Genomic DNA, 26,875 nt, shown 5'->3' with positions numbered 1-26,875 from the left:
CCATAACGTATTTTAGATTGATAAAAGGATTCTGTTATAGACCCACATAATAATTGTAAGATATAAAGAGTTTTAATCTATTTAAAAGTAGTAAGTAAATTTTCCCCTCTTTGTTTAAAGATCTCTAGGAAACAATGTGAATAATAAAATGTCAGTCTTTCTAAGTAGTAACTGCTGAAGAAAGAAAGTAAAAAGCTAAAATAGTTTCCTTTGGACTCTGATAGTACACTGAACTTCAATGGTTAATTTGGACAGTTAGAGTTCCACCCCTCTCCAAGACACACATTAAACCTACCAGCCTCTTCTACTTCCATAATAGATTTTTTTAGCCTGTTGTACTTTAATACATCTCTAATGAATATAGGCAGTACCTAGAAAGTTATTCCTTGAGGTTTCTTTCTAAAGTTTTTTTGTTGTTACCAGCTTGTTGTTGTTTTTTTTAAACCTTTCTTCCAAGCTTTACCTTCAGAGACCTTTCATAATAAAAAATTATTAATTGGAACCCTGGCACATCAGGTGTTGTATTTAGACTTTTTGGTTAAATGGATTACACCAAAAGTGTATTTCATTTCAGTCATTTTCTTTGCAAACATTCCTGTTTTTCTGGTTTTGTATAACAGGATGAAGACAAAGTGATTTTTGGGATGATGTATGCTTTGCTTCTTTGTATTTGTAAATACAATGCCTTACATGTAATTAATGTTCAATAAATACTTTTTCTTAGTGTTTTTTTTTTTTTTTTAAATCACCTGAATATTCCCCAACAGTTTAAAATTACTGCTTTACTTTTTGGGTTGTTATGTAACTTACACATTTTTGACCAGCCAGTATAGTAATTTAGCTTTCTTTTTTAAAAGGGGCTTTGACTTGTGTTTCTCTAGTACAGTAGTTCTTTAAATGTGGTCTTGGGCTTGAGACACTTTGAAAGATTCTACCAGGTCCTCCCTTTACCACATACTTTTCTTGTGAAGCTGTATTTTCTTCACTTCAATGGAAGAATGTAGTGCAACAGGTTGAATGCAGAAGGTTGTAAGAGAATCCAGCTGTGTTTATTAAGACATATTAATGAGGTATGCAAAAATGTAGCAAAAATGTAAAACAATACCACTCTTCTCCAAATTTTTTGTTTTGAGAAATACACTTATTTTTTGTAAAAATATGTAATGCTTTCATTATTATCATCTTTAAGTAAATGAATGCATATTGAAAAAAATTTCTTAGGTTTGGGGTTTGTGGACTCCCAGGCAAAGATTCCATCCGTAAAGGTTAGTCAACCACACATCTTTTTTTGGTCAGATTTGGGATTTTTTTTTTTTAACGTTATTAACTGAATGCTGTTCAGTTGATATGCATTTTGACTAGGGCTAGTCACCAAAGCAAAGATGATTAGTCTATGAACTAATTTGCCTCTTGCTTCTAGGCTTCACTCCTGTGCATTCCTTATTTTGTGGGTTACCTTTGGCAAGTCTAAGCTAAGCCTGGAGGGGCTTGGGAGAGGTCTGGGGGTTTTAGGTATAATCCTAATCTCTGTTGTATCTCTTGCTTTGTTTTTTTACTTGCTCTGCTTTTCCTATTCAAGGTTTAAGATTATCTGACTCTCAGCTATACAGGATTGCTGACTGCTGCTAGAAAGGCCCTCATAACCAAAATGCAACACGGAAATAGCTTTCTTACATTCCATGAGAAAAAAAATAGATCTGACAACTTTATTGAATAGAAAAAGGTAAATAAGAAAACTGGCACTACTTTGGTGACACTACATTGTAGTGTCTGTTCATTTGAGAAGTTATACGCAAGAGATGTCTTTCTATTCTTTGATTTCTTTTTTTGTAGTGTTTAAAAGATTATAAAGTATGCTCACATTTACCATATTCCATCATCAGAACAAATACTTCTTTGGAAAAGGTGGTGTTATCATCATCCATCCTTTACAGATGAAGAAATCAAGTCTTAGAAAAAGTTCATTTTATTCATTGGAATAATACTGGGTGCCAGATACCGTGTATTCATTTTATAAGATATGGTGCCTTGGTTTTCCCTCACTTCACCCTCAGCCTTTTTATCTCAGAATTACATGTTCTCTTCTATTTGGGCTAGACAGTGCAGGCTAGCCTTACAGGCTGGCAGTGACAACAACTGTTAGAAGTGCTGGCTCCTAAAGCATTTGACCTATTCTGCACCTCACTGCACCTAGAAGCTTTTAGCAGTAGGATAACCTAACCCAGCTCTGTATAGGTTGATGGGAAGTTATTAAAGAATTTGGAATTGGTAAATGACAGAATGAAAGCATTATTTTAGTAAATTGTTAATTTGGGGGCTCTTTATTGAAGAGATGAAAGCAAAAATCTGGATGCGGAGAGACCAAGTACAGATAGTCCCCACCTTAAGATGGTTCAACTTAAGGTTTTTTGACTTTATGATGGTGTGACAGTGGTATACGTTTAGTAGAAACTGTACTTCAAGTTTTGAATTTTGATCTTTTTCTGGGCCAGTGATATGTGGTATGATACCATATTGTGATACTAGGCAGCAACAGCAAGCTGCAGCTACCAGTCACTCACATGATCATGAGGGTAAACAACTGATAACATACGGTATACTATGTTGTCAGATGATTTTGCCCAAACGCAGGCTAATGTAAGGGTTCTGAGCACGTTTAAGGTAAGTTAGACTAAGCTGTGATGTTCGGTATTTTAGGTGTATTGAATGCATTTTCAACTTACGATGGGTTTAATCAGGACATTACCCCATCATAAGCTAAGGAGCAACTGCATAAAGTGAATCTTATAAAGTAAATCTGTTTCACTTTAGGTGTGAGGTTCTATGGGCCTGGCCAAGTATTGAGTGGATGGAGAGGCAAGGGTGGTGTGGGAAATATTTTGAAGGAAGTCTATAGGACTGGGGAATTGACTAGATATAATTAAAAGAGGGAGACATTGAAAAAAAACCTCCAGGGATTCAAGATCGGAAGGATGGCAGTTTCATTAGTAGAAAAAGGGAAATGCAAAAGTAAAACTAACTTTTATAATTTAAGGTAAGACTCATATAACATAATTTCACCATTTAAAAATGTACAGTTCAGTGGCATTTAGTACATTGATAGTGTTGTACAACTGTCAACACTATCTAATTCCATAATATTTTCAACTCCTCAAAAGGAAACCTGTTACCCATTATTCTGGATATTAGATATAAATAGAATCAAACAATGTGTGACTGACTTCTTTTACTTTCAAGGCTTCATGTTGTAGCATGTATCAGTGCTTCATTTTAAAAAATTGCTAAATAATGCTACATTGTATTGATATACCACATTTTATTTACTAGTTGAACATTTGGGTTGTTTCTGCTTTTTTTGGCTTTTATGAATAATGCTGTAGAAATAATTTCTGTTTTAAGATATTGCCACAGCTACCCCAACCTTCAGCCAAGCGGTACCCTGATTAGTCAGCAGCCATCAACATGGAGGCAGGACCTTCCTCCAGCAGAAAGATTATGACTCGCTGAAGGCTCAAATGAGCTTTATCTTTTTTTTAGTAATAAAGTAGTTTTTATTAAGGTATATATGTTGTTTTTTAGAGACAATGCTATTGCACATTTAGACTATACTGTAGTTGTAAACCTAACTTTTATATTCACTGAGAAACCAAACAATGCCTGTGACTTGCTTTATTGCAATATTCACTTTATTGTGGTGGTGGTGGTGGTCTGGGACAGAGCCCTCAATATCTCCAAGGTGTGCATGTACTGAATTTGAGGTGTTTTTATTATTATTAAATATCTAGATAGCAGTTTTCAGTAGTAAAAGAGGAAGGACTGTGACTTAGATGAGATGTCAGGTTGTCTTTCTCCGTCTGTGTTCTTATAAATAAATAAATCCCTGAGGTTGGGCATTTTATAAAGAAAAAAGGTTTATTTGGCTCATAGTTCTGCAAGCTGTACAAGTAGTGTGGTACCAGCATCTGCTTGGCTTCTGGTGAGGGCCTCAGGCTGCATCCATTCGTGGAAAAACAAAGGGGAAGCTGTGTGGGTAGCAATTTATAAGGTGAGAGAGAAGAAGTGAGAGAAAGAGAGGAGGAAGGTCTCTCAGGCTTTTTTTTTTTTTAAACAACCATTTCTTGTGGGAACTAATAGACTGAGAACTCACTCATTACCGTGAGGACAGCACCAAGCCATTCATGAGGGATTTGTCTCTTCCATCCAAACACGTCTCATTACCCTACCTGCAACATTGGATATCAAATTTCAACATGAGGTTTGAGAGACAAACATTGAAACTATAGCAGAGGTGATTATTTTCTGATCATATAGGCTGCTGTTGAGAATTGATAGCTGAGACTATGGAATTTATTAGATCTGCTGTGGGGAACAGTTTATGTAGGACTGAGGTCTAAACTTTGTGGAAAACCTGTTTTTACATTATTTAAGGTGGAAGTAATCTGGAGAATCTGTAAAGAGTTAAAAAGGAGTAGGTGAGTACACAGGACTGTTGGTGTATAGAAAATTACTGAGCATGATATTTCAAGAAATGGGGTTAAAATAGCTGCGAGATAAACAAGGAAAATGCAAATGAAGAAAAGGTAATTTGATTTGGCTATTGGGAGGGTTTTTGGGATCTTCAGGTGGATACTTGCTTTTAGTAAAGTACTGTAGAGTAGATAATGCTATAGCTGCCCTGCTGTGCTCAGCTCAGTTTTGACTGACAAAGTAGGTAGCAGTAACTAGAGCAGGTGGTTTGCAACCTGGATCAGGTTTGCAGGAGGTTATAGTTGGGTGAAGAGGAAGTGATGAAGAGATTCCCTGTACCCTGTGTGAAAAAGTTTTCGTTCATAGCAAATCTTTTAATAACCATACTGATTTAGATTCGTTTGTAGATTTAAGTAGTCTGTTGAAGCATAGCCTTTCTATGTATTAATATTATATTAAAAGAACTTTGCGTTTACAAAAATGTTAAAATTCTAAAAGGTTGAGTTATCATGATGCTATAATATTTGAGATGTTTGATCTGAATCGGTGTCTGTGAAGCAGGTGATTTCATTGAGAGTTTTGATTTAAGCCATCAAACATCTTTATTAAAATGAAATTAAGATTATTGGATGTTACTTTTTTTAAAGAATTTACTTGTTTTGAATAAACTCAAGACTTTTATTCTCAGTGTTGAGCTTCAACCTAACTGCTTCATTCATTATATTGTACTTGCAAGGTCCTAGAAAATATTTGGATGTAGCAGGTTGATTACCAAATATTTTATTGCCAATTCAAAAATGAAGTTTCATAATTCAACATGTCTAATTAGAATAATTTTTTTAGTGAAATAATTAAAAATCTTCCATATCTTTCAGTCTAGGCAGAAATTTACATACCTCTACTAGATGGAAATATTTTCGGTGTTAGGGTTGAAAGGGTTCTTGAAGGGATCTTGAAAGTGAACATTTTCAATCACATAATGCTTAAATTTTTCATATTTTTCTTTGGTGAGCTTTCTCACCTAGAGTTCGTCTTAGTTTTTGATATTTTAACTGCTAATTGTTTTGTTCTTGTATTGAGATGAAGTTTGCCTCCCTGTAATTTGGTATTCCAAATATTCCAGTATTCCTGGTGGAGGCAAATAGTGTCATATCTGAAATATTTGGCCTTAGAAGTGCCTGGGTTTGAATCCTTGCTCCTTTACTAAGTTTTGTTACTTTGGACAAGGTACTTACCCTGTGTAACTAAATTTCCACAGCTGTAAACAGGGGATGATGATAGTGTCTACCTCATAGGAGTTTTTGAGGATTAGATGAAATAATATATGCATTTAATGTTAGCTAATGTTAATAATTGTGTACTAATTACAATTATTTTATAATTATATATTTATCATTATATTGTATAATTTATAGTGATGGTAACATAGTAGAATGTAAGGAATGAAGTAATGTTAAAGCTCAATACTAGCAATTCTCTAGTTTGCTCAAAACAAGTAAATATTACTATTGTTGTTATTGTTACTTGAGCCACACAAAGATCAAGTCACCTTCTTTCCTTCTTTCTCATGACAAACTTTAAAATTTCCGTAAATAGCTTTTACTTCTCCCACCCTATAGTCTCATGTTTTTTAGGACTTTAGTCCTTTCAACTTGACCTAGACAAAGCTCTAGTTCTGAATTCCTTGTAGTGGACATCTGTTATTTTTGCCACCCAGCATCTATTTACCCTTACTTGGTTTTCCTTTGGAAAACCATTCTTTCCTCCAATCTTTATTCTTGTGCTTTTTGATTAAGACTCTCCCTCTGGTACCAGGGAGAGCATGTGATGTAAGCCCAAACCTATCACAATGCCTTAGCATTCCCTTAGTGATTGGCTTAGTGAAGGGCATGTAATTTTAGCCAAGCAAACCAACTCCAGTAATAGCTGGGTCTCTTGTCATTGTCCTGGATTTCAGTTTTGAAGAGTGTTAGACTGGAGCTGTTACAGTCATCCTCAATGGAGATTATGAGGATAGAATCAATACAGAGGAAGCGAAGCCCAGGAATGGAGAAAGAAACCAGATTCACATGATATTGTTTGAATTATGTCTAGTTATTTTTCCAAATGAGCCAATAAATATCCTTTTGCATAAGCCAGTTTGAGTTGGGTTTTTGTTACTTATAGTTGAAAGAATCATGACCAATATGTAGTATTTCAAGTGGGGGTGTTGATTAGTATAGAATAGGGTAAAATGACCTTCTCTCTGATTTAATACTCAAATTCTGTTATTTTGACACTGTGTCACAAATCTGATATCAGTCCCCACTTAAAATCCCTCAATGGTTTTTCATTGTTCTTAGGATAAGGACAGAATTTCTTAACACAGTCCATAGGTGCTTCATTGTTTAACTCTTAACTCTTGTCTATCTCTGTTGTCTTATCTCTTCCCATGTAACTCCTTGCTTTTTTTTTTTTTTTGTCACAGTGATTTCTTTGCAGCTTTTCATATTTGCTGGCCTGCCTTTTGCCATAGGTCTTTTGCACATGCAGTTCCTTCTTCATGGAATCCTCCCTTCCTTCTCCTGTTTGCCTAGTTAACTCCAACCCTTTCTTCAAATAACAGCTTAATCATCACTTTTTTTTTTTTTTTTAAGCAAAACCAATTTTGATTATACTGGCTATAATTCCAGATTCATAACCTTCATAGCACTTACCATTGTCATTTTACATCCCTTTGTATGAGTGTTTGTCCCTATCTCTAGACTACAGATTTCATGAATGCAATAACTATGTATTAATTTTTGTTCATTGTTGTATTCCTACCCGACACACAGTACATGTTCAATCAGTACAGCTGTCCCTTAGTATTCATGAGAGATTGGTTCCAGGACCCCAGTGGATAGCAGAATCTGAGGATGCTCAAGTCCCTTATATAACATGGTGTAGTACTTGGATATAACCTATACACACGCTCTCATATACTTTAAATCATCTCTAGATTACTTATGATACCTAATACAAAGTAAATGCTATGTAAATTGTTGTTATATGTTTTTAAATTTGCATTTTTTATTCTGTTGTTACTGTTTATTGGTTTTGTTTCTGAATATTTCAGTCCGTGGTTGGTTGAATCTGTGGATGTGGAACCATGGATAGGGAGGGCCAATTGTATACTTTTGGAATAACTGACCTTCCATCTTATAGATCTTCTGGTACATCTTCAACAGTACATCTTCAATTTGTATTTTTGTTCATTTTTTTGGAGGGGGGCAAATACAAAACTGTTACTACCATTCGTTCTCTTATTGAGATCTTTTAAAACTTCATTCTATTTATTTATTTATTTAACATATTCCTTCATTTGTTTTTCGATCCAGGGACAGACTGGGTAAAGCCTCATTCTGCTTGTTTACATGTATTACACTCTCTACTCATGTATAAATTTAATCTGCACACAGGATAGGCTTTTTTCAAATTATTGCTGTAAATACTGCCCTTAGTTAAGTCATTCAAGGCATTAGAATACCCTTTTTACCCCTTAACCACAACTCTGTCTTCAATCACTACTATCTGTTGCATCACACACACACCAAACTACTGAGTGGGATTGGGAATAATAGGGCAGGAGAGGGAATAGATTCTTACTTTGTACTCTATATACTTCTGTATGTTTGAACCATTTTCAGTAAACATGTTTTATTTTTTTAAAAACAGTGCTAATGAAAATATTTTTACTTTAAGGATTAATGTATATGTTTCTTCCATGATAGGGTATTTCCTAACCCCTGGCTAGTGTGATTGCTTTTATTCAAACTCCTAACCTAGAAACTCTTAACTTTTTGGTTCGTAGGCTGTTATGAGAATTTGATGCACTGTCTTATCTTTCCAGAAATTGAGTATTCACAAAATTTTGCTAACTTTTATATTTCTGTGGTGCCCCAAACCTTATCAAGAACCTCTGCTGTACCACTTTTAGTTTTTGTAATTATAGCAACCATATCCTCTTTTATAAGATATTTATGTATTCATCATAATCCCCCTAATAGGTAGCTTTTTGAGATAGGGTCCTTTTCATATCCTATGAAAAAAGTGTTGCGATTTGCACCTTGCATTAGAAAGAAAACAATTAAGGATATTATTTTTCAAATTCTTAATCGTTAATATTATTAAGTATTTTATTGTCCTTTCAAAGTCTGATTGAGCTCACTAACTTGGAGAATTGTTTTGGCTTTAAGGAATCCATCTGGATTTATCTTAATTTCAGAGAATTAAAGTGCTAATTATTTGATAAGTTACCTTCAGAGAACGAAGTTTTTTGTGTAAGTGAGGAGATGGGCAGGGAAAGCTGGCCTCATTGCTCTATGTTTTTTTTTCTTGGAAAGAGCAGCCTCTTCCAGGACCTGAATTTTCCCTGTTCTAGTCCTGATCGCCTTGAAGGCCACTTCTTTCAAGACTGAATTCCAACCTTTTCCCTTCTCTTTGCCTGTTCATTGTTAAGATTCTCAAATATGTAATCTTTTAAAAATAACATTTGATATTTTTGGTTTGTTTTAAAAATAAAAACTATGGTGTATCCATATATTCCCTTTTTAAAGTTCTTTTCTTCCTTAGAGTGCTTATTATCAGGAGACAACATTCTTCATAAAAATTAGAATCTTTCAGAAACTGAGTAAGATTTATCTTCTGAAGTCTCTTAAGATTCTATAATCATCCAGTGTTTTGTCTCTAGTGTTTTAACTGCTGATCAGGTGTTTTTAATAATGAAGTTTGTGTGGTCCGAATGTGCCCTTTTCAAGAATAAGACTGGTTTTTAACAGTAACAACTGGACTGATTCTGAAAAAGATACTTAGTTGTCTAACACTAAAACATTTGTAAGAAATGCTTGAGGCACAAAATAAAGTATTGATTTAAATTTCATCTGCTTAAAGGTTGTAAATAAAAAATATAAAAGTTAATTTCTTTATAAAATTTCATAGCTAAATCCCTAAATTTTATAAAATCATTGTAATCATAGGTCTCTTTTAATTATATTATTATTGCTTATGATTTACATTTTCTATCACACAGATAGTGCCAAAGTAGGTATCATCATTCACTGCTTTTCTAATCCTGTTACAGTAATTTCCAATTTTCCATAATGGAATCAACAGGCAATGGATAGTAAGGGAATATACAACAGTAGTTTTAAAAATTGCTGTTTTTACTCAAAAGATTTCATATGATTGTAAGCTGATGAACATTAAATAAAAATTAATTTTCAAATACTTTCTTGAGATAGTTGGAAGTGCTTGAGGGATCACAAAATCAGGGTTTGAAATACTAGATTGGTATTCATAGTTAAGAATTCACTTTGTATCCTTTAAGTTCTATTCATTTGAGATTAGAATTCAAAAATGATAGTCCTCCATTTCAATATGCCATTGGTGACAGAAAGACTAAAGAATTGCTTATAAAATGAAATAGAATATAAACAAAAGCTGATTTAAGTAGAATGACTTAAATGCCTGATTTCTTGGAAAATTTCTGAGAGTAAAAAATGAAAGATCAAACTTTACTGAACCAATAAGCCAGTGTCATCTAAATGATTCCACCGAAAAACTCATTTTAAGTATATAAGTAAATTGTTAGTTTTTTTATAGATAGAACATTATCTTGAGCTAACTTTATGAGTTAGTTGAAGTTCATTTTTATGTGCAATACTTATTTTGCATATAAATTTTTGCTATTTGAAATGGTTTTCTTTTTTGTACCTGTTTTTTTGTTAAGTTGATCATATCTTGTTTTTTTTTGGTGTTGCCAACTTCTTGGTTAGTAATACAATCCCCAATTAAAACATTTTTACGATGGGGAGACAAAAAGAAAGATTAACTTTATAATGTGATTTTTTGGATTATTTCATTGATTATATATCTTGAATTTATGGGATTGGGGAAGATGTAGAAGTTAACCATTCCGCCGGGCATGGTGGCTCACACCTGTAATGCCAGCACTTTGGGAGGCCAAGGCGGGCAGATCACTTGAGTTCAGGAGTGTGAGACCAGCCTGGCCAACATGGTGAAACCCTGAATGTACCAAAAATACAAAATTATTCGGGCGTGGTGGTGCACGCCTACAGTCCCAGCTACTCGGGAGGCTGAGGCAGGAGAATCACTTGAACCTGGGAGGCTGAGGTTGCAGTGAGCTGAGATGGTGCCACTGCACTCCAGCCTGATCAACAGAGCAAGACTCCATCTCAGAAAAAAAAGCTAACCATTCACCATGTTCCTCATAATCTCTTTTGTGTTTTAATTACTAGCTATTTATTTATTTATTTTTTAGAAAATAAAATACTAAGATACATGTAGAATGAGTGCTTTTTCTTACCTTTTCTTTCTTTTTTTTTGGAGTGAGGGTCTCACTCTGTCACCCAGGCTGGAGTACAGTGGCCCAATCTCGGCCTACTGCTGCCTTGATCTCTTGTAGCTGGGACCATGGGCATGTGCCACCACTCCCGGTAATTTTCGTGTATTTTTTGTGGAGATGGGGTTTTGCCATGTTACCCAGGCTGGTCTTGAACTCCTGAACTCAAGCCATCCTCCCACCTCGGCCTCCCAAAGTGCTGAGATTATAGGCATGAGCCACTATGCCCAGCCTCAATGCTTTTTCTTAATAGAAATGGCATAAAGATACCTTATCTAAATGTTAATTTTTATATATTGGTACTTTTGAATGGGATACTTATTCTATTAGATTAGTAGTATATAATTTAACAGTGTGTTATGTTTATATGAGGGTAAAATTTTTTTTGGTGTATATTTTAATTAGTTTAGAAATGCTTTTTTTGTATATTTTAATTAGTTTAAGAAATGCTTAGCTGATAGCACATAAATTCCAGTATAATAGAATTGGGAATAGTTCTTTTTTTTTTTTTTTTTTGAGACTGAGTCTTGCTCTGTCGCCCAGACTGGAGTGCAGTGGTGCAGTCTCAGCTCACTGCTGCAACCTCTGCCTCCTGGTTAAAGCCATTCTTCTGCTTCAGCCTCCCTAGTAGCTTGGATTACAGGCACACTCCAACATGCCCGGCTAATGTTTTAATTTTTAGTAGAGACCGGGTTTCACCATGTTGGCCAGGCTGTTCTTGAACTCCTGACCTCAAGTGATCCTCCTGCCTCGGCCTCCCAAAGTGCTGGAATTATAGGCGTGAGCCACCGTGCCCGGCCTAGAGTTCTTTAAAATGGGATTTATCCCAGAGTTAAAAATAGTTAAACATTATTAAGTGGTTTCTATGTGCCAGGCACTGAGATGTGTTTTATATATATTATCTCATTTAATCTTCATTATAATCCAATGACATAAGTCTATTTTTATTTTATATGTATATGTAAATGGTAAATGTATATATAAAAAGCAGTAAACAAGGCACTAGGTTAACTAACTTGTCCAACATCATATGGGTAGTAAGTGATTGAGTCAGAATTTGAATTTGGCATTCATTCTTCACCATGTTTTACTCTTCATGGTTACTGAATGTTTAAGGTATACAATAGATTTTGAGCTGAATTAAGCCAGAATCTTTTCAGTTGAACTATAGTGTAGCCTGAGAGCTAGAATTGAAGATGACTTGGCAGAAAGTTGTGGCCATGCTGGTACTATGACTTGGTTCTCCTGATTTCTAGTGTGGTATTCTTTTTTCAAATGTGCATACACTGTAGTTGTAGTTTGTGAAATTACTTAATTTTTTTCTTATCAGAGAGTAAAGAGGACTATGTCTAGTATATAGCACACCTGTGTTCGTAGTATGTGCTCTGTACTAGATCACATACAGTATTAATATTATTTAATACAGCAACATTACATCAGGTGATATCTATCAATGGATGAAAGTGAAAATTTCAGATAGTGAAAATACTTAGACCCACATTTCCATTGATTTCTAATTTTTTATAGAAAAAGATATCGTTTAATTTTAGATAAAAACTGAAACCAAAAATTTATAAAACAGGAATTATAATTATTTATGTGGGCAGTATCCATAAATGAATGGATTTTATTTTAAGTCGGTTACTTGGAATTCATTTTTCCCCCATACAAACAGTATATTAAATATGGGCATGTAATCTGTACCTGAGTTAGTAGTTGAACTTGAGAGTCCCCGCCTTTTTTTTTTTTTCCTGGCTATTTTATTTTATTTTTTTGAGAGTCATAGTCTTGCTCTCTCTATCAGGCTGGAGTACAGTGGTGCAGTCTCAGCTCACTGCAACCTCTGCCTCCTGGGTTCAAGTGATTCTCCTGCCTCAGCTTCCCAAGTAGCTAGGACTACAGGCATGTGCCACCACGCCCAGCTAATTTTTGTATTTTTTCATAGAGATGGGGTTTGACTCTGTGTTGGCCAGGCTGGTCTCGAACTCCTGCCTCAGGTGATGCGCCTGCCTTGTCCTCCCAAAGTGTTGGGATTACAGGCGTGAGCTGCCACGCCCGACCTTTTCTGGCTATCTTAAAGAGCCAAATCTGAGCTGATGCCTTTGACGTCCCCGTTGCATATCTTTGTTGGATATACCACTTCTCTGGCAGCAGATTTAATGTTTCATAGAATTCTGTGCTTTACCAACAAAATTCTGAAGCCAGTAGATACTTATGTGGTCACTTAAAAACATTATATATGAGTCCATAGGATATGTAATTGTGAATCTTAAAAATATTCTGTGTTCCTGGTATTGGTAAGTCCTTAATGTGAAGCAAGAATTATCATGTCTTTATCTGAAATAAGCATTATACTGTTGCTAGTGGGACAAGCTACAGCTATTCAAAAATTGAGTTAAAGAGATTTTTAATAGTACAACTTTAGAAGTAGGGGATATTAAGTTAAACACAAGATTCACTAGAGTCTCTTGTGATAGTAACTCTGAATAACTGAATTAATAACAATAACTTCTGGAATTAAAGTAATAATTTTTTCCTTTGTGCTATTTCAGTTTACATAATTTGGAATTTGAAAAGTAGGAAAGCTTGCTTTTGTCAGCCTAAGGATAAAGAGGAAAGTGAAGGTTGAATTAGTTGTGTATTCCAGTGTTTTAGATTTCTATTGTTTAATTTTTGACATTTTTTGCTTTATAACTCAGTTTTATAAAAGCTTGTTTATTTTGTAAAATTTATGCTATTGTGTGTGCATGGAAATTCAAAAAACAGATTCTCAGTTTGAATAAAGCAATTCAAATAGTTTTTTTTTTCCCAAAAAAATGTGTATTCTAACAGCATTTTTAAAGCCAAATAAATTATTGACATACTAGATTGTAAACTTCTGAAGTCTAGGAATGTGACTTACTCATTTTTGTTTTCCCCTGACCTTAGCACATTACCTTGCATACAGAAGGCCTTGAGTAGTTATTTTTTGAATGAATTAATCTATGATGAAATATTTCCAGTGAATTTTCTGTTCCCATTCAGTTGATAAAAAACCAGAAAGATATAAACTAAAATTTATTTAAAATTGTGTTTTCTTACAGAAATAATTACATGTATTTCTGAAATACAAAGAAAAGATAAACAGTTAAAGGTTAATGTCACTCAGCATTTGAAAAGTTCGATTTCCAATAACAATACATTGTAAGATGATTACTCATTTTTACTAAATAATACTTTAAAAAATTATTTGTAATTTATGAATCATGACATTTCTTCAAGTATTAAGTGCTGAGTATAATAATCATGTTTTTATTAAATTTGGGTTTATTCAGGAATGAACCAGTTATATAAAATGAACTATATGTGTATATCAAATATATCAAACATAATTGATCTCTGTATAGGAGAAAAGATTAAATATGTATACATCTAATTTAATGAAGTCCACGCTAATAGTTGGTATCTTTATTTTATAGGAAGGAAAACAGAAATAACTTGCTGCCTTGTCTGGAGTCACATGGTGAGTTTAGAGATTAAAGTTACATCCAATAATTTGTGAATCCCAAGTTTCATGTTTCAATATTTGGTGTTACTTAAAGTGACTCATAAAATTGACTGATGTCATGTGTCAGTACTTAGGTGACAATTTACAGAAAGTCATCTCTGCAGCTTGATGGGCGACAACCCTTTTCAACCAAAAAGTAAGTGTTGCTGCCACGACTAATACTAGTATATGTGACTTTCGTATCACTTTACTTCAGGAGAAAGGATGAAAGTTGGGAGACATTTAAAAAAAAAATGCTTAAAATTGTTAAAGTAACAAATGTTCACATAAAAACAAATAATATAAATAAAAAAGTGAGTAAAATAGAGGTGTTTTCCCCCATTATCAGAAGAAACTACTTTTACCAGTTTGGTACATATAATCTTACATGTTTCTTCTGTACATAGAGAAAAAGTAAATTGTTTCTAAAAAAGTTATAAAGCTATTATGCCTTAAAATATTTTTTTCTCAAAAATATATCCTGGGTATATTAACAATGGCAGTGCCCTGTTAAAAAGAACAAGGAAGACCTTTGTATACTATATGAGTTTGCTAGGACTGCCATAACAAAGTACCACAGACTGGGTGGCTTACACAGTGGAAATTTTTCTCATAATTCTTGAGTCTAGAAGTCCAAGATTAAGGTGTTGGTAGGACTGATTTCTTCTGAGGGCCATATGGGAGGGGTTTGAGGCCTCTCTTCTTGACTTGTAGATGGCCGTCTTCTCCTTTTTTTTTTTTTTTTTTTAAGACGGATTCTCACTCTGTCACCCAGGCTGGAGTACAGTGGCTCGATCTCGACTTATTGCAATCTCCTCCTCCTGGGCTCAAGTGATTCTCCTGCCTTAGCCTCCTAAGTAGCTGGGACTACAGGTGCTTGCCACCAATCCTGGCTAAGTTTTTTTGTATTTTTAGTAGAGACTGGGTTTCACCGTGTTGGCCATGCTGGTATTGAACTCCTGACCTCAGGTGATCTGCCTGCCTCGGCCTCCCAAAGTGTTGCCTCCCAAAGTGTTGTGATTATAGGTGTGAGCCACTGTGTGCATCCTCCATCTTCTTCTTATACCTTCTTGTGATCTCCTTTCCTGCTTGTGTCTGTGTCCTAATCTCCTCTTCTATTAAGGACACCAGTCATACTAGATTAAGGCCCACCCTACTAACCTTATTTTAATTTAATTACTTCTGCAGACCCAGTCTCCAAATATAGTCACATTCTATGGTGGTGAGGGTTAGCACTTAAACATATGAATTTTGAGAAAACGCAGTTCAGCCTATACATGTAACAACTGGGTGTAAATGATACTTTTGTTATTACTATACAACGAGTGTCCCTAATTATTTAAAATTATGCATTTTCTGACTTTGCCTAGTCCATATATTATTATATGCTATGTGCCTACTGCCCCTCTAATGTGTAGGGGGGAATGTATTCCTATATGACCTTGAACATATAAAATTAACACACATGAAAAAATAGCAGTTTGAGATCATATATGTTAAATCTTGAACTGCATGATATTGATTATCAATGTAGTTCAGATTTTGAAGAAAAGTAAAATCTAATGGTTTATAAGGGGAATTATAATTGAACCAAGAGTTAGGAGGGCCAGGGAATTAATATTTTGTTGAATATTCACTTGATGTTAGGTGCTTTATGTGGCATTTTCTTGAATCTATGTGATACTTCTATTAGGTAGATATCATACTTCTATTACAGATGAGGAAAATAGGTTCAAGTAACTTCTCTAGAGTCATATGATTATAAACAGTGGAATACAGATTTGAATTACTCAATTTGATATCAAGTCTCTGCTGTGTTTGCTGCAGACTGGAGTGATATAGACTAGAGCTGAGAAGGAAGGATATTCTAGGTAGAAGAAGTGGTGTAAATAATAGCTCTGAAACACACAATAAGGCTGGTGTTTCAAGTATTTAAAAAACACAAATGCTAAGTTATGACTTGCCAATGAAAATCAGTATTTTTAATTATTAGATTTGAAGAACTCTGTATAATTAGTCAAATAGTACAGTTTAGAGAAAAAAAGGTTCGTGATATTGATGGCATTTAGGAAAATGGGAAGGCCTTTTTTTTTGGTAGGTGGACTACACTATAACATTAGACTAGAAAATGATTTGTGACTTTCTTCCTGTGAGAAATATCTACTTTGCCCTTAATTGAATAAGCCTAATTCGTTTTCCATATTCTATTCTAGCGTCTCTTCCCTGCTGGGTTCTGTGCCTGGCATTATTATTATTATTATTATTATTATTATTATTGTTATTATTTATTTTTTTAAAGACATACTCTCACTCTGTCACCCTGGCTGGAATGCAGTGGCATGATCTCAGCTCACTGCAACCTCCACCTCCTAGGTTCAAGCGATTCTCCTGACTCAGCCTCCCAAGTAGCTGGAATTACAGACTCGGGCCACTATGCCCGGCTAATTTTTCTGTCTTTAGTAGAGATGGAGGTTTCACCATGTTGGCCAGGCTGGTCTCGAACTCCTGACCTCAAGCAATCTGTCTGCCTTGGCTTCCCAAAGTGCTGGGATTACAGGTGTGAGCCACCTCTCCCATCCTGCCTGGCATTCTTGAATCTGCTTTAGTTTATCCCATTTATCTCCCACCTGTTGCCTCTTAATCTTAGTTTATCTGCCTTTTGTGAATACATTTTTAAAAAGACAGTGGGTATAATCCTTTTTGTAGAGATAATCATATTCTATGTATATGACTAAAACTCACTTTCACTGAATTTGACTATTCCAGATTTTCTGTCTACTGTAAATAACTACTGTCATCAATGATCTGTTTATCTAAATTTTACTATTTAACATTTTAGAGAGTAAGCTCTGCACTTCTCACTGTTGTTACCACATACTGACTACAAATATCAATTCAGAAATTCCTATTAGGGTTATTAAAGTACATCTTAAATTTAATGCTATGTATTACAAAAATGTTTTTATTTTTATTTTCAAAAATGAGGTTTACTTCTCTCCTTTTGAAAATTAGGTAATTCAAAAATGGCAGAACTGTTTATGGAATGTGAAGAAGAGGAGCTGGAACCATGGCAGAAGAAAGTAAAAGAAGTTGAGGATGATGATGATGATGAGCCAATCTTTGTTGGAGAGATATCAAGTTCAAAACCAGCAATTTCAAGTAAGCATTTACTTTTAGTGAAACCAAACTTTATAAGGTATTACATCTAATAGAAAAACTTGTGAACTGTTTAATAGGTACTTGGTGTTCATGTTCCACTGTAAAGAGTTAGGTATGAGAGATTGGGTGGGAGGCCAGTAAGAACTTGAGAATCAGGATGGCGATGTGTTTGGGGACTTGAGGAAGGAGGTAAGAGTGTTAAATATCAGATGTCAGAAAAGAGAAATGGACTGAGATTAGCTGGTGACCCTGGAGGTCTTCTGAGATTAGAAATCGTAATTTTTAATGGCGTTAATTAATTAATTAATTAATTTATTTGAGACAGGGTCTAACTCTATCACTAGACTAGAGTGCAGTGGCACAATCACGGCTCACTGTAGCCTCAACCTCCTTGGCTCAAGCGATCCTCCCACTTCAGCTTCCCGAGTAGCTGGGACTACAGGCGTGTGTTACCATGCCTGGCTAATTTTTGTATTTTTTGTAGAGATAGGGTCTCACCATGCTGCCCAGGCTGCTCTCGAACTCCTGAGCTCAAGTAATCCACCTGCCTCATCCTTCCAGAGTGCTAAGATTGTAGGTGTGAGTCACTGCACCTGGCCTTAAGTAACGTATTTATCTGTTTATTCTTTTTTATTTTTTTCAAACCCAGAGAAAAGAAAATAAAATATTTGGAATGCTTTGCTTAAAATTTCAGAATATACTAAGTGAGTTTTTGTTGGTCTCAAATGGGACTTCTCACATCCAGTCCTCACTGCAGTGTCATCTATACATGGCCACAAAATGTATAGGTGATGAATGATTGCATAGTCTCTGGCCTGTGTACCAATAGAAGCTGCAGCTTCTGACCGTATCCATCTTCCAGTAACTCCTTTTTATATTCATGAAAGATAACGGCGCTGTCCTCAGCCACTCTACTTGGATGATGTAGCATTTAGCACATTTAAATCCTTAAGGCTTTTGGGCAGAACAACTTGGAACCTTTGTGGCTTATTAGCTTTGAATTAGAGAATTGGTCTTGACATTGTTATAATATTAATGTGCAGATACTGTGACATTTGTTAAAATGTCCACTCAAAAATGTATGACAGTGCAGAGAAATAATGTACAAATTTCAGGGAGAAAGAGAAAATAGATCCTTTTGCATTTCATTTACTTGTTTGTTTGAAGCCAGGAGAATTTACCAAAGAATGTTATGTACCCAGTTTACTAGTGTGTGTGTGTTTACTAACCATGGTAGTGCTTCAAAGTGTGATTAAGAGACTAAAATTTTCTGAAAGCCTAGTTCTTGCTTCACTTACCTATAAACTCGGATTGGCACCTTTATTCAGTTTTATTAGAGAGAGTAATTACACCAATCGGATTTTCAGTACCATTTCCTGTGGCACGTTGGTCATCTCTCATGGAATGCTAAGCGGAGTGCCACTTGGATTATAAAATGTATTACGCATGATGGCATTGTTGGTAATAGTGGAACATATTCTCTTGATTATTGTTTTATATTGAAATGTTATATTGGAAAATTATTCAAACTCTTACCGAAAACATGACAGTTAAGATTCAAGTTGAATTTATACTGATTGTAGATGACTCTTCATGGTATTCAAGTAGAACATTGTACATTGGTTTTAAAATAATTCCATCAAGAAGGGGATTGACCCCAATAGAATTTCTTTTCTACAATGTTAAGGTGAATAATTTAAATGGTTTTATTGTTATTTTATGTGTAAGCCATAAAATATGTTAATGTATGGAACATGAGTTAAATGTTTGTATAAAACTGCAAGAAAGGAGGTCAAAAACTTGTGATCCATAGACTACACCCACTAAAAAGTACGACAGCAATAGTTCTTTCATGGTTTGAGTAAATATTTAATCCTGAATTTCTGAGTGAAAACAGTTTCAACTTCTTTGAGTAGAACTTTCTGTAATAAGATTTCTGTAGTGTTTAATTACAGAGCACTGCATTGACCTTATCAGAAAACAACCATATTTCTGTTTGAACCATTATTTTATAGAATTACTTAATGGGATCTGGTTCCTTTGTGAGGAAGATAAAAGAAATTTTTATGAGATTTGGTGGGTTCTTTTTTTTTTTTTTTGGTGCTTTTTACCTTTTTCTAACCAGCAATTTTAGGCAAATCCTCATGCTTCCAAACCACAATTTGATTAGCTAAAAGTTACCGAGTTTACATGCATGCAAGAATGAGGAACTTTAAATTGATCCTCAAAGTCATGGCAGGCTCAGATTGACTTCTGGTGTAGTGGTAGTTTTGAAACTTCTTAACTAATAAAATGCTATGATAAACTGTTGGTTCACTTTAGTCTGCAATCTCTGATAGTTTTTCTTTTTTAACTCAAAACTAATAGTAGATAATCCAATGAGATTTTCCGTAATGAAACTTCAAGGCTTTTAGAGGAGTGAATACAGTGTAGAGGTTGGGCAAGGATTTGATTTTGAATCATAGGAACCTGACTGTACGTACAGCCCTGTCATCATGCAAAGAAAGATATACATTTAAATTATAGGTTGTATATAAATATATTTTTGGAAAATTTTTATTAACTATGTGATGTTTCTTTGCAAGCACAATGTTTTGAGTCACATGTAGTCAGATTTGTCATTCCCTTACTTCTGGCTTTTGGATTTTGAGTTACAATGAGAAAGATTGTTCTTAGTCTATAAAACAAAGCCTAGTTATCTTGTTTCTTTTGTTTCTTTAGTAGATAAAGATGTATGTATTTAAAATGAGCTATATTCTTAAATCAGTGATTAGTTATATACTCTTTCCATAAATCTGTTTAAATGTTTTCAATTGATGATTTCTATTATCTTAATATGTATTTCATTCAAACAATGAATTTTAAAATAAATAAATATAATCTTTTATAGATATTTTGAACAGAGTTAACCCCAGCTCATATTCAAGGGGACTAAAGAATGGTGCACTCAGTCGAGGTACAGTATTATTGTACTATTTTAATTTTAAAGTGAAGTATTTTGACAAAATTGATTATGTACAAATAATTTCAATATATTGTGTTACTTTAAAATACAGGTATTACTGCTGCATTCAAGCCTACAAGTCAACACTACACGAATCCAACATCAAATCCAGTGCCTGCCTCACCAATAAATTTTCATCCTGAGTCTAGATCTTCAGATAGTTCTGTTATTGTTCAGCCTTTTTCTAAACCTGTAAGTGTTTCTAAAACTATACAGCCAGCTCAGGGATCCATTGGATGTTATTTATCAATATCAACAATACCCAGTTAAAATTCTGGACTGTCATAAGTAGTCATCCAGTAGAAGCATAGTTAGCATCAGAAAATGTCACCATATTTTTGGTAACTCTAGCAGTACCCCAAGTAATAACTGAAGGAGCTAACTACCCAACCTGTTAATAACAGGCAGTATGCCTAAATAGGTACAGTAATGAAAACTATACTATCAAAATGTGAATAAAGTTATAATCAGTAATAAATATTGCATAATGACAAATATTTAAGATTGCAAACTGGGCCAGGTATTCTTAATTGGGAAAACAGTCAAGAGACCATCATAGCTTTTTATTCTGAAAACATTCCTATATAGTTCAGTTAGTTAAAAAAAAAACAAATGTTTTTTTCCTATTACAAAATACTCCCACTTTTTTTGTTACAAAAAATAATAGAAAATGGTAATAGTTAGCATTCATTGAGCTGTTAATATGTATAAGGCTTTGTGCTGAATGCCATAGGTAAATTCATTTCATTTAGTTCTTAAACATCCCCGTGAAGTAGACACTATAATTATCCTCATTTTTTAGTTGAGGAAACTGAGGCTTATAGAGGTTGAAAGATTTATTCAAAATCCCAAAGTTGGCAGTTGATGGATCTGGGATTTCAATCCAGCCTAACCCATAGTTTATATGTATATGCACACATACATACATATATGTTGTATATAAATGTACACTTTTTTAGTCATGAAAGAATTGCCTTAGTTGAACAGTTCTCAGACTGTATTTTGCAATCCTCTGGGGTTCCCCAAGACCCTTTCAGAGATTTGAGAGTCAACAGTGTTGTCATTATAATCACAGACTGTTTTCCTTTTCCACTGTGTTGTTATTTGCACTGGTGATGCTGAAGTAATGGTGGGTAAGCTGCTGGTACCTTAGTGTGAATCAAGGTAGTGCCACCGAAGTGTACGTATAGTTTCTGTATTAGTCACCTGCCATGCACTCACAGTAAACTATATTACTCAACTGAGTATTACTCAGTTTTACCCAATTTCCCTGATGAAGTATTAAAATGTTATTAGTTTTGTTAACTCTCTACACTTGAATATGTGTTTTTAAAAATATTCTGTGTGATGACATGGGTAGTATGCATAAAGTGCCTCTGTGTCTGAAGTATGATGGTTGTCTTGAGGAAAAACACTTGTGTGATTGAATTGTGAGGTAAACTACCTGATTTTGTTGTTGTTGTTAATAGAGCACCATTTTTACATGAAAGAATGACTGACATACCATGGTGTATTAGATATTTACTTCTGTGTATCAATATTACCACAAACTTACAGAGCTTAAAACAACGTATACTCTTTATCTCATGGTCTCACAGTTTCTGTGGGTCAGGAATCAAGTCATGGCTTAGGTGGGTTTTCTGCTTAAGGATCTCACAAGGCTGCATTCAAGATATGGTCCCTGAAGTTGCAGTTTCATCTGAAATTCTATTGGGGAAGTATTTGCTTCCAAGTTCACATGGTTGTTGGTAGCATTCAGTTCCTTAAGGGTTGTTGGAATGAGAATCTCAGTATCTTGTTGGCTTTTGGCTGGCTCCTTGGCAGGTAGGTTTTCCCAATAAGACTGCTTGCTTCCTCAAAGCTAGCAGGTGAGAGTGAGTCCTTAGCAAGATGCCCTTATGGTCTTAGGTAACATAATCACGTACACAAAAATCACATATATCCTGTCACCTTTGTTGTATTCTATTGGTTAAAAGCAAGTCAGAGGTCCTGCACACACTCAAAGGGAGGGAATTATACAGAACATGAATACCAGGACCCGGGGTTTATGGGTAATGACATTTACATGGAGGCCAATTTAGAGTCTGTCTGCCACACACTTACTCAATCTTGATTGTTTGGCAAACATTTCCTCAAACCTCTCACTTCAACAAAAACAATTGATAGTAATATTTCTTGCCAATGGTAAAATTTGAACTTTCAAGCAAAAATTAGAATTTTGGAAAACTCATTTGCCACCGTGATCTTGGCAGCTTTTGAATACCAAGAGTTTTCTGATGAGTGGTGGTGTTCATAAATAATGATTTAAAAAATATTGTGTAATGAACTATGTCACCATTTGGAAGACCTGTATAATTCAGTGAAACCAGTATTTTCCACATAACTAGTATATATATTACAAAAGTATGTATGGGTAAAACATCCATTTAAAAGCTAAGATAGATCAATGATTTTAATGGAACAGGGATACGGTTTCAGATTTCACACTGCAACAAACCTTTAAGAAAGTACCACCTGTTCAGTTTTGGTATAGTATCAAAATAGTATATCCACAGTTAATTAAAACCCTATTAAAACACTCCGTTTTCCAGTTATATATTCCTATGAGGCAGATTTTAATAATATTCTTCCACCAAAACAACATGTCCTAGTAGATTGAAGGCAGAAGCAGATAAGAGGCTAAAACAATTTTTGATTAAGCTAGATAGTTAAGAGCTTTGCAAAGATGTGAAACAATGCCACTTTTCACTAGCTTTTTTTTGTGTTTGCAAGTCAATTTTCATTAAAATGTTATTTATGTTAATCTGTAATGAGTTTGTTATTTTAAAATGAATAAATAAATGTTATAAAATATTCTCTGTTTTAATTTCTAATATGGAAAATATTGATAGACATAACCAATGTAAACAAAATCTTTTTGGGTTCAACAATTTTAAAGTGCATAAAATGGTTCTGAAGCCAAAGAGTTAGGGCACCACTGTCTCAGAAAAATAGTAGTGAATTTTCCTAAAAATGTATATTCTTTAAATAATAAGAACAATAAGGGAGACTGCTGAGTCTCTGTCTTGAATCATCCAAGGTTCCACAGGCTATTTCCAATGTTTTAAAAAATGTAATAGGTGGCTGGGCGCAGTGGCTCATGCCTGTAGTCCCAGCACTTTGGGAGGCCAAGGTGGGCGGATCACCTGAGGTCAGGTGTTCAAGACCAGCCTGGACAACAGGGCAAAACTCTTATGTCTCTACTAAAAATACAGAAGTTAGCTGGGCGTGGTGGTGAGTGCCTGTAATCCCAGCTACTTGGGAGACTGACGCAGGAGAATCACTTGAACCTGGGAGGCAGAGGTTGCAGTGAGCTGAGATCATGCCACTGCACTCCAGCCTGGGTGACAGAGTGAGACTCCATCTCAAAAAAAAAAAAAAAAAAAAAAAAAAAAAAAAAAAAAAAAAAAAAAAAGAAAAGAAAAGGAAAAAAAAGGTGTTCCTGAAGGTAGCTGGAAGGCTACCCAGAATGTAAAAATTCTTTGCTGTTAGTTGGAATCAAATTAACTCAGTGGTTTCTTTCATGCTTATTATAAGCTATTTGGCATTTGAGGAAAAAAAAATAGAAAAAGAAAACATTGTTTAATAGTTTGTTAGGTAAAAATCTTTCCAACATTTGACCGAGGGAGGGGAAAAAGAAATAAAAGCAAGAGTTTGTACATTTGGTGTTAAAGGAATTAGGAATTAGATTCTTTTCTGACTCAGAATGTTTTGGGCATAGTTTTTAAATGAAAGCACCTCAGTTGATGGTTCCTATACTTGGGTTCTTTTTAAAAATGAGAGGTTTTGCCAGTTGGTCTGGGTGGAACCCAGAAATGATAGCTTCTTAAAAACTCTTCAAGTGTGATTCTACTGTGCAGTTAAAGTTAAGAATGACAGAGGAGTATTCTGGAATGAATTGAGAATCCTGTTTAAGGGACTTTTCTCTGAATTTTGGAAGTTATTTTAATAAATTATAATTAGTAGTTTTTTATGTCATATTTTGTGTGTGTGTTTTTACTTTTTCATGGAATGTCGTATCTGAACATCGCTTTCAGGTTGGCAGGGATGGGATATATTATTATCACCTAGAAAGTCAATGTGATATAGCTTAAGTGCTTGGGCTTTGTAATCAGTCAGACCTGGATTCTATTTCCAGCTTCATCAGCAACAAGTGGGGCTGTACTGGGAGCCTTATTAGACCACACCTAACCTTAGTTTACCTGTTTATAAAATGGGGAATAATATTAGGTCTTTATCAGTATTGTTGTGATAGCTGCTTAATATGATACATGTACCATGAAGAGCAAGTACATTTAAAACAATTGTGATTATTTCAGTTTGAAAGGTGAATAACTTGAAACTCAGAAGTAACTTTCCCATTTTTTCACAAATATTTGGAGAAAATGTTTACTTTGAAGTATATGTTTTATTACTGTTAAATCATAGGGCATTATTGATTAAAAAAAAATACCACATGTTCAGGCCCAAATGCCTACATCTGCCTATTAGGCCTCAAATTCTAGGATTAGTTTGAGTTACATCAATAGCTTGTTTCCATAACTTCTTAACAAACCCGTGTCAATAGAAAAGTTAGTAACAAAGCAAAATTCTTCAAACTTAAATATTCCTTAATTTATAATAAAACATTTATGTTTCTCTTATGAAATAATATGTATTTGGGGACAGAGTTTAGAACAGTGAAAAGAGTATATCAGGACCCTATAGTATATGCAAATACATATTTCTGTTTTTTCACTGAACATTCTACTTGGAACATTTCCTAAAAAAATGTTAATTTGGCCGGATGCGGTGCCTCACACCTGTAATCCCAGCACTTTGGGAGGCTGAGGTGGGCAGATCACAAGGTCAAGAGATGGAGACCATCCTGGCCAACATGGTGAAACCCTGTCTCTACTAAAAATACAAAAATTAGCTGGGCATGGTGGTGTGTGCCTGTAGTCCCAGCTACTCGGGAGACTGAGGCAGGAGAATTGCTTGAACCCAGGAGGTGGAGGTTGCAGTGAGCCGAGATCACGCCACTGCACTCCAGCCTGGCGACAGAGTGAGACTCCGTCACACACACAAAAAAGTTAATTTTTGCACAATAGTTTATCAGTTTAACCATTTCTCCATTGTTAGACATACAGGTTATAATTGCTTTGCTGTTATAACTAATTTTCCCTTAAACATTTTTATTTCATTACCATAAATTCTTAAAAATGGAATAATTAGATAAAAGAGGGTAAACTGGCTGGGCACAGTGGCTCACACCTGTAATCCCAGCACTTTGGGAGGCCAAGGCAGGTGGATCACTGAGGTCAGAAGTTCAAGACCAGCCTGACCAATATGATGAAACCCGGTCTCTACTAAAAATACGAAAATTAGCCAGGTGTGGTGGCATGCGCCTGTAGTCCCAGCTACTCAGGAGGCTGAGACAGGAGAATCACTTGAACTCAGGAGGCAGAGGTTGCAGCGAGTGGAGATCAGTCCATTGCACTCCAGCCTGGGCAACAAAAGTGAAACTCTGTTTCACACACACACAAAGGAAGTGAACCTTTTAAAGCCTTCAATAGCTACTGCGAAAGCTTTTATGCAGAAAAATTATGCTAAAATATAAGCTCTACTTTGCCAATTATGAATGTTACTACTTTTTAATTCAAACTAATATTAGACACAGAAAAAATAGTACAAACAGTTCCCATATACCTCTTACCCAGTTTCCCTTTATGTTAACATCACAACTGGGTAATTAACATTAACCCAACTATAGACCTTCCTGGAATTTCATCAGTTTTCCCATTAATGTTTTTTTTCCTGCCCAGTATCCTGTTCAGGATCCCACCTTGCAGTTATTTCTTTTTAATCTCCTTATATTTTCTAGTTATTCATTCTTTCTTTGTCTTCCATAACCTTGACACTTTTAAGAGTAGTGGCTAATTAATTTATTTTGTAGTAGATATTATGGTAACATGCCAATTCATTAGTTAAATATTGCTATTATTTTTATTTGCATTTCTTTGGCTAGCAATTTGGAAAAAAGGCATTTCGTATGTGTTGTTCATTAGTATTTGATATCTGAATTCTCTGTTTATGGCCTTTGCCCATATTTTTCCTAAAGTGATAGTCTTTTTTGCTTTAATTTTTAATCATTGTTAATCTTGAAACTTTTGCTTGTTATATATTATGACATGTAGAATGGTCCAAAAGTCACTCTGAGAGCTTACTGTCCACAATGAGTATCTTTTAAATGTATTAATAGTACTGGAGTAAATGTGTGTGTGTGTGTGTGTGTGTGTGTGTATGTATCATTATATTT

The 26,875-nt window shown here is 34.7% G+C and overlaps 1 protein-coding gene across 3 annotated transcripts in view; it reads left to right on the top strand.

The window, feature by feature from the left end:
* Positions 1 to 26,875, top strand: part of ZNF280D (zinc finger protein 280D) — a 99,494-nt gene that overhangs the window by 7,579 nt on the left and 65,040 nt on the right. Inside the window, exons 2-6 of one of the 3 annotated variants that reach the window (XM_025390509.1) lie at positions 14,308 to 14,351; positions 14,471 to 14,532; positions 17,388 to 17,534; positions 20,425 to 20,490; positions 20,591 to 20,730. In XM_025390509.1, the coding sequence (XP_025246294.1) occupies positions 14,505 to 14,532; positions 17,388 to 17,534; positions 20,425 to 20,490; positions 20,591 to 20,730 (381 nt within the window). In that variant the 5' untranslated portion in view covers positions 14,308 to 14,351; positions 14,471 to 14,504. Of the gene's footprint in view, positions 1 to 14,307; positions 14,352 to 14,463; positions 14,533 to 17,387; positions 17,535 to 20,424; positions 20,491 to 20,590; positions 20,731 to 26,875 lie in introns of all 3 variants that reach the window. The other 2 variants (XM_025390508.1, XM_025390507.1) reach the window with 2 other exon arrangements.

Source organism: Theropithecus gelada, chromosome 7a (assembly GCF_003255815.1).
Source record: "Theropithecus gelada isolate Dixy chromosome 7a, Tgel_1.0, whole genome shotgun sequence".
Taxonomy (NCBI): Eukaryota; Metazoa; Chordata; class Mammalia; order Primates; family Cercopithecidae; genus Theropithecus; species Theropithecus gelada.
The sequence above is the reverse complement of the archived record's forward strand: the minus strand, read 5'-3'. Positions and strand labels throughout refer to the sequence as shown.